This window comes from Orbicella franksi, chromosome 12 (assembly GCF_964199315.1).
Source record: "Orbicella franksi chromosome 12, jaOrbFran1.1, whole genome shotgun sequence".
Taxonomy (NCBI): Eukaryota; Metazoa; Cnidaria; class Anthozoa; order Scleractinia; family Merulinidae; genus Orbicella; species Orbicella franksi.
The window spans coordinates 2,592,880-2,605,000 of NC_138156.1; the positions used below are offsets into that span (position 1 = coordinate 2,592,880).

General features: G+C 37.5%; 1 protein-coding gene across 1 annotated transcript in view; it reads right to left on the bottom strand.

Annotated features, from left to right (window-relative positions):
• Positions 1-6,946: 6,946 nt before the first annotated feature.
• Positions 6,947-12,121, bottom strand: part of LOC145463035 (two pore channel protein 1-like) — a 25,066-nt gene continuing 19,891 nt past the window's right edge. Inside the window, exons 25-29 of the mRNA XM_081446737.1 lie at positions 10,468-10,536; positions 9,914-10,001; positions 9,339-9,433; positions 9,012-9,083; positions 6,947-8,842 (exon numbers count right to left, since the gene is read on the bottom strand). Of these exons, the coding sequence (XP_081302863.1) occupies positions 8,642-8,842; positions 9,012-9,083; positions 9,339-9,433; positions 9,914-10,001; positions 10,468-10,536 (525 nt within the window). The 3' untranslated portion in view covers positions 6,947-8,641. The remainder of the gene's footprint in view (positions 8,843-9,011; positions 9,084-9,338; positions 9,434-9,913; positions 10,002-10,467; positions 10,537-12,121) is intronic.

Here is a 12,121-nt window from a genome sequence, read left to right on the forward strand (position 1 = left end):
AGTAATAGTAATAGTTATAGTAATAATAATAATAATAATAATAATACGTAGTGTATAAACTGAGAACAGGTGTCAAACTACAGAATACCTTGCACTACGTAGCAGAGATTTTCCCATGCGCATTTTACTCATATACACACTTGGACCTGAATTTCAGCTTAAAGGGCCTCTAGTTCAATTTATGAAAATACATTACTTACAACAAATTTCGGACGTTTTATTTCGGGTAAAAGTGTCGGACACTATGAAGAAAAATAGCCCAAGTACATTTAGACATACAAAAGACGAATTATACTGATACAGCATCAGTGAAAATGATAGTTTTACTGCACCCTCAAGGTTTTAGAGATATACCGAAGAGAAAATAAGGCAAATTCTATCAAGCCGTTAGGTATCTAAAGCAGTTTCTCAACTAGAGTTAGCCTCATAAAGGAAACTAAGAGCTTTGAAGCTACTTAAAATCTTTTTAAGGTAACTTATAATTAACAGGCCTAAGAAAATCTATACGAATCGACTAGTACAACGTTGGAGAAGTTCTCGAAGGTTTCGCTTTATTATACAATGACTTTGATTTCCATACTGCTCACAAAAGAAATGATTTTCCCTGATTGGGAAGTTGATACAAATATATTTATTGTCGTGTGTTGTGAAAAATACTCATATTTTATACAATTGATCTCGATCGTTTATCAGTTGGTTCCTATATTACATTGTGCATTTAAAATATATTCGATAATAAAATTTTGTCCATTTTTGAAATTTAGCAATCAGTAAAATTTGATACCTTGATTTCACCAAAAAATAATGAATACTACATTGTGCAATATTTGTCAGATTTCTCATGATATAATGACAGAACGTCCAACAAGGACATAACGACAAAAAAGGTCATTTTTTACCTTTGTCGTGTTAGTTATTTTATTTGCTACCATGTTGTTATGTTGATCGCACAAATGACTATGGCTTTCCCTTACCTCGTAAGGTCGCTAGTGTTAGCAACGCATAACTTAATTATATCTCTAAAGATTTTTATACAAAAAAAATAGAATTTTCATTTGAAAAATCCTACCTCTTGGTTTATATAATATGTTAAACATAGGTAGAGTTGTTTTCCCCAGGTTAAAACAGATCTTCCTCTTGGCGTGAAAATCGAATGACCGAATGCGGCATCTCTGATATTTTGTTACCCATAAATACAAGTAAAAGTAAAAAGTAATAGTAAAACCAAGCTAACTATCCAACACATTTTGATCGTCGTTTCACTCGGAAACATTGTAAGTAGTATACAACAGAGAGTTCTGCGACCAGCACACACGGACACAGTGACGTCACAATACCCCAGAGGTTGACGTCATCAAAAATGATGACATCATAATCTAAATATTGAATACAGAGAGTTCTGCGACCGGGAGGTTGACGTCATCATCATAATCTAAATATAGAATAGTGACATCATCGGGATGGAGGGGACGTCATCAAAAATGATGACATCATAATCTAAATATAGAATAGTGACATCATCGGGATGGAGGGGTGTAGGGTGTCATTGGAGGTGTTACGTCATAATCTGAAAATAGGTAGAATGATGTAATAGGATTATTTTTAGTAACAGAAGTCATGTGATTTTCTCATTATAAATAAGTTGGAATGTCTCATGTGATTTTGTCATTATAAAGAGGTGAAATTTTAGGAATATATTAGTAAGCTTAACATGGGTCTCACTCTCTCTGCTCGTCGAATACGATTTAACACGTACCGCTTACTGGCTAGAAAGCTGATCACTCCTATAAGTGAAATAGTTTTGCTGACAGAAGCCTCATTATGTGGTCTACCAGGTACCAAGCTTTCCAAGTTAAAGAACCTTCATTCTGAAGAACCCCTGTCCAATTCCGCCCATTATTGAGTGTAGAATAGGAAGAAGTACATTTTAGCAGGGTAATTTAGTAACAGAATAAAATATACTTTATTTCTATTACGTGTACTTAATTTTCCGACCTGGGAAATATTAATTACGTATAGGCGACAGGGAAATTGCTTTTCCGTGTTTGGACCGTCAATTTGTATTTTCACTTTAAATAGACGCTAAGCAGAAAAGAAATTTCCTTTGGACATGATTACTACCGGCTTTAGTGCCTTGGGCTAAAGTCTATATGAATCTTATACGCCTCAGTCATTATAAAAATCTATGATTGCGAATAAATCGATTTCTACTCGGTCTGTTAAGGTACTAGACAGAACAAAACAACTCTGTTTGTTCAAATACAATAGAGTTTTCCATTGCTTCTTTGTTATTGCAAAATAATCTCCTTGGGGTCATTAACGCTTAAAGTTATGCAAGCAGACAAGACCGAGAAAATGAACGAAATGTTTTTCAAAGACGTTTATTGCAATCAACTACTCTCTAACTATTTACAACTCTCAGAGCTCTCACTTGCCAAGTGATCATTACAAAGTTCTACAGTTTGTTCTTTTTATCCGGTCATGATCAAGTGAACTGAACCATACTTTGTACTCAGAAGCCTTTTCGATAATTCCGTTTACACTGGCTGCAAAGTTATTAGTCGTTTATTTCAATGAAACTTCTCAAACGTAAGAACGTGAGAAAAGTAAGGGGGATCTTTTTATTTCATTTCATATTTCTCTCTTGGTTAGTAAAGCTATATTGTTTAATCTTCTTCCTTTGATAGATTACCTTTTACGTGTAAGATTCGTTTTGCATTCGGCCTTTTCGGCTGCTTTTTCTTCTAAAAGTAATTAAATTAGCTCATACTTACGTGAATTGACCAAGAATAAAAAAAAAAGTTCATTTTATCATCATGCCTTGTCGAGTGCTTACCTGATTATCCATCAACTGAAGCATGAATCTATCCAATTTAAATGCAATTATAAACTCACGTTTCTGTTAATTCGGTTTTGCTCGGGGAGTCTTTGGTATGCGAACACACGGTAATCCAGTTTTTCATTTCCACTGTTTAACTTTTACATGTGATTACGTAGGTCCCAGGAGTAATCAACATCTAATCTCCCTTATATAACCAACACACTTTCTAGAGATAAGTAATGAGAACTGAAAGAAGTGATCTAAGTCTACAATGTAACGATTAATCGAGAGAAAGTAATGAAAGAAAAATTTGATTCTTACAAGAGCGGAATTTTACCTGATCATGATACTCACAGGCATCTTTTATTCGAATGATGCCAAAATCAAAGTTGAGAGGTTCTTTGCATTAATTCACATTCCGATAGATTCAATTCTTTTCAATGGCTAATTCCCTGGGGCGATGCGAACTTTATATCACTATCTAACACTTTTAATCAATATATAGAAAATCCAGCGGAGTCGACTGGGTGTAGCTGTTGTTTTATTGCGTAAGATTACATCTGATTGTCACGTTTCCGTTCATTTGTTCCACCATAGTCCTTTAGAGCTCGAGAACATGGGACAAAAGCATTGTTTACCCGGTCCATCTGACGCTTTTTATAGTTATTTCAATGCAAACGAGGAATACGAAAGGCGTTTTTATTAAAATTCTTATGACCCGTACCCTGGATTCCGTTACTGACAGCAATTTGAAGAGATGGCTTCAGGGAGACAATCTTTTTCGATCGCAAGTGGTGCAAGCTGTTTTTCTGTTTCTGTTTCTCTTATTTAGACTTAGTAGTAGTAGGTCCACATCAACTGTACAGTTGCTTATTCTAAACCTACTTATCAAATAAACGTAAACTTATCAAATAAACGTACGTACGTAGGTACGTACGTACATACGTACGTACGTACGTACGTAGGTATGTACGTACGTATGTACGTACGTATGTATGTATGTATGTATGTATGTATGTATGTATGTATGTATGTATGTATGTATGTATGTATGTATGTATGTAAGCAACAGCACAAACGCAAGCAAAAACTGCTCGTCCAATTTTACGAGTTGCTAGCTTGATCAACGTAAAATCACACACTTTGGTATAAACAGCAGGGTGCCAATTAGTGTGTAAATGTATGGTGTCGCGTGATGATAATTTCCCATTTTCATGATCTGTTTGTGGTTTGAAGTATTCGGCAGATTTCTTCCAGTGCTTGAAGTATAAGTGGGATGGATGGTTATGGCGATGGGTGGGCGACTTTGCTGAGAAGAGGGCTGTAGTAATCGCTGGTGCTGGTTTTATAACCGGGTATTATAATTACAATCGGCGATTATCATAATAGGCTTGGAGGTTTAAAAACTTTGTATGTCACATTGCACAAAACTGGATCGTTGGCTCGAAGATCTATAGTAATGAGTTGTGGTAATAGTTCTAACAAGGCAGAGATATTAACGTGACATAAATTGTTATCTCGTTACTAGTAAAATCGAAGGGTAGTTCTCAACCCTTGTCTGTGAATCTGGTATCGATGACATACCAACACTTGTACAGTCGATAATCTACTTCTCGAAGCAAACGTTTGAACCGCATAGAATAGCTAGCAGAATGAGTATGGATAAAGACATCTTGTATTCTGGAAAATGCTTGAGAAATTTGAAATTTCCTTTACCGTGAAATTATTAACTGAACTATCATCTTTACTATTAATTTTTCGTTAGATAAGAAAAAACATCTCTCGAATGACACGCGCGTTCTTTCTTCTCGCGATCCCACGCGCTATCTCCACGCGTACCATCTCCACGTGCTATCTCCACGCGTGCTCGGAAAAAAAATGGCCCTTTTGGCCCCTGTGGCCCGTTTGGCCCTATAAATTCCGTGTTATAATCGGTTTTGTTCAATTAGGTTCAAACTTTCACACTATTAACATGGTGAATAGAAAATGTAAGCACTGCCCCATCCCAGGGTGTGGGTCAAAATTTTTAGTTCGATTAGCAAACCATTTAAGTCAAGTACACGAATTGACAGACATTAAGCGAAAATATTGGCTACAGTTTGCTAAGTTACAAACAACCAACATGGTTCGTGTTTATGAGAAAGAGGCTGAACCTAAGACTGCTTGGGAATAGGCTCTAAATTTGAAGCATACAGTTCAATCAATTATTTAAAAGTATGGACCCAAGACTTAAACATCCCTTCCCGGCAATTGTCGCAGGACGAACCTGTTGTGGTAAAAGTCAGTTTGGAAAACGTTTACTTGAATCGGGGAAGGATCTCATCGACGGAGCTCCTGAAAACGTCATTTGGTGCTACGGTATTTACTAACCCGCCTACGATGATATGTTGGGTATGTTGACAACTACTCCAAACATCAACTTTGTCGAAGGAGTTCCTAGCGACTTAGAATCTATGATTGATCCCTCCATCAGAAATTTGGTAGTCATCGACGATTTAATGTAGGAACTCAGTAACGATCAGCGAATTACCAATCTGTTCACGAAAGGTTGCCATCACTGCAATTTGAGCGTGATATTTATACTACAAACATCTTTCACCGAGGAAAGGAATTGAGGGATACCGTACCAGTTTGAACTGTCATTAGTTGTATTTCTATTCTTAGACGCTCGCATTATTCACCAAAATTTCAGGTATTGCACCATCTCTTTAAGAGCTTTATTTAGCGATGACGTTATTCTTTTCAAAAGTTTTGACTGAGAAACTTATCTTTGAAAACGTATTATTACTTTACACAAAGTGCATTTTGTGCGGTGCTTCAGCATCCCCGCCTGTCATTGGAAATGTCACAAACATCTAAAAAGTCACAAATAGGAAAGCGGCGCAACTTCTAAAGGTATAATTATAGTCGAATTCAGCATTTGCATTATTATATCCTCAAGTAAACCAATCAAGTGTTAACACGTTACAACATGATTTGTGACAACATTTACTGCATACCAGAGCAAAACGTAGTTAACAATGTTCTCGAGCTCTAAAGGACTATGGTGGAACAAATGAACGGAAACGTGACAATCAGATGTAATCTTACGCAACAAAACAACAGCTACACCCAGTCGACTCCGCTGGATTTTCTATATATTGATTAAAAGTGTTAGATAGTGATATAAAGTTCGCATCGCCCCAGGGAATTAGCCATTGAAAAGAATTGAATCTATCGGAATGTGAATTAATGCAAAGAACCTCTCAACTTTGATTTTGGCATCATTCGAATAAAAGATGCCTGTGAGTATCATGATCAGGTAAAATTCCACTCTTGTAAGAATCAAATTTTTCTTTCATTACTTTCTCTCGATTAATCGTTACATTGTAGACTTAGATCACTTCTTTCAGTTCTCATTACTTATCTCTAGAAAGTGTGTTGGTTATATAAGGGAGATTAGATGTTGATTACTCCTGGGACCTACGTAATCACATGTAAAAGTTAAACAGTGGAAATGAAAAACTGGATTACCGTGTGTTCGCATACCAAAGACTCCCCGAGCAAAACCGAATTAACAGAAACGTGAGTTTATAATTGCATTTAAATTGGATAGATTCATGCTTCAGTTGATGGATAATCAGGTAAGCACTCGACAAGGCATGATGATAAAATGAACTTTTTTTTTTATTCTTGGTCAATTCACGTAAGTATGAGCTAATTTAATTACTTTTAGAAGAAAAAGCAGCCGAAAAGGCCGAATGCAAAACGAATCTTACACGTAAAAGGTAATCTATCAAAGGAAGAAGATTAAACAATATAGCTTTACTAACCAAGAGAGAAATATGAAATGAAATAAAAAGATCCCCCTTACTTTTCTCACGTTCTTACGTTTGAGAAGTTTCATTGAAATAAACGACTAATAACTTTGCAGCCAGTGTAAACGGAATTATCGAAAAGGCTTCTGAGTACAAAGTATGGTTCAGTTCACTTGATCATGACCGGATAAAAAGAACAAACTGTAGAACTTTGTAATGATCACTTGGCAAGTGAGAGCTCTGAGAGTTGTAAATAGTTAGAGAGTAGTTGATTGCAATAAACGTCTTTGAAAAACATTTCGTTCATTTTCTCGGTCTTGTCTGCTTGCATAACTTTAAGCGTTAATGACCCCAAGGAGATTATTTTGCAATAACAAAGAAGCAATGGAAAACTCTATTGTATTTGAACAAACAGAGTTGTTTTGTTCTGTCTAGTACCTTAACAGACCGAGTAGAAATCGATTTATTCGCAATCATAGATTTTTATAATGACTGAGGCGTATAAGATTCATATAGACTTTAGCCCAAGGCACTAAAGCCGGTAGTAATCATGTCCAAAGGAAATTTCTTTTCTGCTTAGCGTCTATTTAAAGTGAAAATACAAATTGACGGTCCAAACACGGAAAAGCAATTTCCCTGTCGCCTATACGTAATTAATATTTCCCAGGTCGGAAAATTAAGTACACGTAATAGAAATAAAGTATATTTTATTCTGTTACTAAATTACCCTGCTAAAATGTACTTCTTCCTATTCTACACTCAATAATGGGCGGAATTGGACAGGGGTTCTTCAGAATGAAGGTTCTTTAACTTGGAAAGCTTGGTACCTGGTAGACCACATAATGAGGCTTCTGTCAGCAAAACTATTTCACTTATAGGAGTGATCAGCTTTCTAGCCAGTAAGCGGTACGTGTTAAATCGTATTCGACGAGCAGAGAGAGTGAGACCCATGTTAAGCTTACTAATATATTCCTAAAATTTCACCTCTTTATAATGACAAAATCACATGAGACATTCCAACTTATTTATAATGAGAAAATCACATGACTTCTGTTACTAAAAATAATCCTATTACATCATTCTACCTATTTTCAGATTATGACGTAACACCTCCAATGACACCCTACACCCCTCCATCCCGATGATGTCACTATTCTATATTTAGATTATGATGTCATCATTTTTGATGACGTCCCCTCCATCCCGATGATGTCACTATTCTATATTTAGATTATGATGATGACGTCAACCTCCCGGTCGCAGAACTCTCTGTATTCTATATTTAGATTATGATGTCATCATTTTTGATGACGTCAACCTCTGGGGTATTGTGACGTCACTGTGTCCGTGTGTGCTGGTCGCAGAACTCTCTGTTTTATACTACTATTGTAATAAAACAAATATACAAGTCTAGCTAAATATTAATTAACATTTTTGTTCAGACGAACAAGTAGTTTTCCATCACAAGAGAAGCAATATTTAGCTCCTTGACTAAACCACAAACTACAGACCTTCTTGTCGTGAAATGCCTCATGTGAAATGAATTGTTAAAGTACTTTTAAAGGCACATGCTCAGTAAATGCTTCAAAATCTTCCCCTGCAACCTTCGTAATTTAAAGAAAAGCCTCACATACATCACTTTCTTTGAAATTCTTTCGACAGCCACGGATGCATTGAGCTGTAGTTCACTAAAAGCAGTTCATCGTTGTGTTAAAACAAAGTCATTACGAGAACAGAACCGTTGCGAGACGACGGAATCAACACGTCACAACAAAATCAATAAAAAAAATCACAAGGCGCTTGGCGATTGAAATGACAACTGGGACGATAAAAACACTCAGTAAGATATTAGCGATCAGCAACGTTTTCAAATTGGAAAATATGAAACAATGCAGCGGAAACGAACTGAAAGAATTGAAATTTGAAATTCCCAGTTTTGATGATACTAATGTATGTAACCATGGTAACTCGCGCGTTTGATACCATTCGCTTTCTCAAGCCACACTACCTAAGTGAGTTGTTATCATAATTCGTCGTCCTCGTCTACCGACGAGTTTAACTTTCTTATTTCAAGCTCTTCAGTCACTTGACCATTGCGTGAAACGTTTGAAGAGTCTGGTGAAGAGGGTGTGTTCGTGGGGGACATACGCGGTACATCTTCCATAACTTCAAACTGCGCATAAGTTTCTGACATGTCGATAATCCTTTCATTTTGAATCCATTGCTACAGGAAAAAAGAAATATTCGTCAGTTAATTACTGATGAAATTTCAGTGACAGAACGGACCAAGACAAAGATTATTTCTGCCACAAAAAGGGCCGCAACAACGAATTAGTGCAACCAAAGACAAAACCATCAATACGAAGTTATCGAGTAATACAACCACCTCATACCTTGACTTCGTCTGCGTACATTTTTATACTCAAATCCATTTTTGTTTTGGAACGTTTTCCTATATACCTAACCTGCAATAAAATGATGCAATTCATGTAAGAAGCTAAGATGTGTAACTAGCGTGCTGGGTCAGCGAGAAAAAGAGCAAACGTTGGACTTGTCCAGATTTTAAGTTCCATTATTTAATTCTTCTAAAACACTACAGAAAGTCTTTTTGTAATATAGGTCTCCCTAAAAGGAATTGCTTCCTATATCTAATGAGCTACAGGTTTAAAATTTTGTATTCTACATAAAAAAAAAAGCAAAATTACAGAGGAGATTCTTACAGGCTGATTAGGCTGCAGGTCGTGCACAAACTCTTCGCCCAAGCCCAGGAGTTCTTCATAGGTAACTGTAATTTCTTTCTTTATTTTCATGTCCTCTGTAAGAAAACAAAACGTTCTGATGTCACGCGATGTTTTTCAAATCTTACTGGCATATTGATGTTGATTTCTTTCTTACTCGGCCAATCGATTTCAAGTTTGTCAAAGAAGTGGGACATCCAAAGTAGCTGGAAGCCTATCGATTTCACGTGTGGCAGAGTGATTGGTAGAGAGGTTTGAGAAAGAAAACAACATAAACATCAAAATGACATATGGCACAGCATGTGCCACTCGAGTACTACCCAAGTACCCTCTACTCTTACATTTATGGTGTGATGAAATGACCTACTCTATAATCAGAGAAAAGACCGCCAAAAATTTTCTTTCTTTCCGTTTTTCCCAACTTTGTTGGCTTTGGAGGCGGGACCTACCCAAGGCAGGTCACGCATGTCGTTGTAAATAACAGATTTGATAACAACCGTTCATTTTACTTTAGAGATTTGTTATTGTTTGAACTTACTTAAGCTAAGTCCACTTACCCTTCTCGTCAGTAGGATGTTCTTTACGATATTCAATTCGGAAGAGAAAAGCTTCAAGAATAAACGCTACAATGATGGTCATAACAACCTAGTGGAAAAAAAAAGGAAAAAAAAAGAGAGACCACACGGATTTAGCTTTTAGATTGGCCGTGTGCGACATTGTAAACTAAAAAACCATAAAAGAACCAGCGCCTCGACGACCCTTTTGTTATAGACGCAAAATCTGCGCCCAGGGCGCGGCCAGTGGTGAAAAAGCAATTCTTGAGCCTGTTCTAAGTCTACGGCAATCTCGTTCCAAGATAAGAGATGACGATCCTTTTGGTTAGCACCATGAGCCAGCATTAGTCGCAGCGGTTACTCTCTCTACGCATGTTCAGAAACCGTAATTGAACTTGAACATGAGTGCGCACATTCAAACAGGAAGTAGGATTTTCCTACTCCGGTTCCAGAATTTTCTAGTTGCCGTTTTTTTTTCCTTTTTCCTGAGGGTCGAGCGTTTGGTCACAGCTGACCGGCGCGGGTCTAGGGACGAGTTTGTAACAGTCATGACTCACCATCGTGACAATGTAAAATGACATGAAGTATATCCTAGCCCAGTCTGATGTCACGTAAACAATCCCTTCCTTAAAGCGAAAACATAATTAAAAGAGAATCAGAAAATATACCATGCAAAACGATAAAAGCCCGAGAAACACAAACTCTTCCCTTCCCGTTCTAGATTGTTTTCTTGATCTGCCTGAGATTGAGCCCCCAAAACTGAGCCATTTCTAAAGTTGTGACTCAACAGAGATACATCTTGTGGCCCTAGTGGCCTAAGTACCGTATGTCAATTAGTGTTGTCAGCTAGTGTTCCCAATTAGTCTATCTAGGCTAAACCTATGGACACTTAAATAAAGATTTTACTTACTTACTTACCCTAGGGGGTTGGGGTGGGGCTGTTGCACGGACTCAACATTTTCTAACGTAAGAGACAGCCGGGCACAAACACCATTTGAGAACAGGATGACAGATTCTGCAGCGAAAACGCAACCGCAGAGAAAGCACCTCATGTTTGTCGGTCCGTCGAACATTAGGGACCGTTCATTTTTTATCAGGTAGGGGGGGGGGCCTGGTGGGATTTGGGGGGGGCCATGCGAAAAAAAATGGCTTTCGAGGGGGGGCCATCCCAAAAAAATAAGGGAAAAAGGGGGGGTGACGTGAAATATTTTAGTAAAACTTTAAAATGGCATAATGTTTGAATATCAAAAAAATTGCTATAGAATAAACATAGAAGCAGGATACAAATTTATTACAAACTTTCCTTTGGCTTTAAAAAAACGTTTGGCGACAAAAAGCATTTGTAGCTACTGAAAAGAAGTATTTAACACTGTTATTTTCGAATGCAACTTTCACTGGCACTCATCTTCATCTTCGCTGCCGTCGAGTTCTTCGTCGCCGCTTGTGCTGCTATGGGAGTCTCTTTCACCGATGCTGCAAGAAGCAGCAATGCTTTCCGTCAGAGTGTACTCTTCAGGGTACATGAAGGTGTAAACATAATCTCTGACTTCCTGCTCAAGGTTGGTGGTGATTCTGCTTCTTGCAGCATTGGTGAAATAATTCCCTTCCAAGAGCTGTGCGATGTATGGCCCATCTCTTCTAAATAACGACGTGGCAACATCCTCAACTTTAATACACTCTTCCGGGACGGCCGTTCTAGGAGGGTACACAAGGCATTGTGGAAGATCATTTCCTAGCGGGTTTCCAACACAGATTCCATAAACTCGTTGGACGTTGTTTTCAGTCCGCTTCCTTTTTCTTTCATTTGACTTTCTGCGGTTTTCTTTTTTCCCTCTCCTTTTGTTGATGTGCTGTTTGAGTATGCCCTTGAATATGCTGTTATAATTGCTCTTATTTTCTAGTGCTTCCATATCCTGCGTGACCTTCGTCATCTTAGCTTCTATACATTTGATCTGTTTTACATTAAAACTGTGGGCATTCATCAATTCAGATGAGGGAGATGCCAATGAGAGGCCAAATGCCACACGCTCAGGGCGAGCCATAACTAGGAGATCCGAAATTGACTTCCCTTTCACAAAACATGAAGTAGGGGGATAATAGAGAAATATTAAAAAAGTTGAAATCTAAATATTGTTTGTTCAATTTTTTTTTTTTTGGGGGGGGGGTCATCCCAAAAAATGACCGCTATAAGGGGGGGCCACGTGAAAAAAT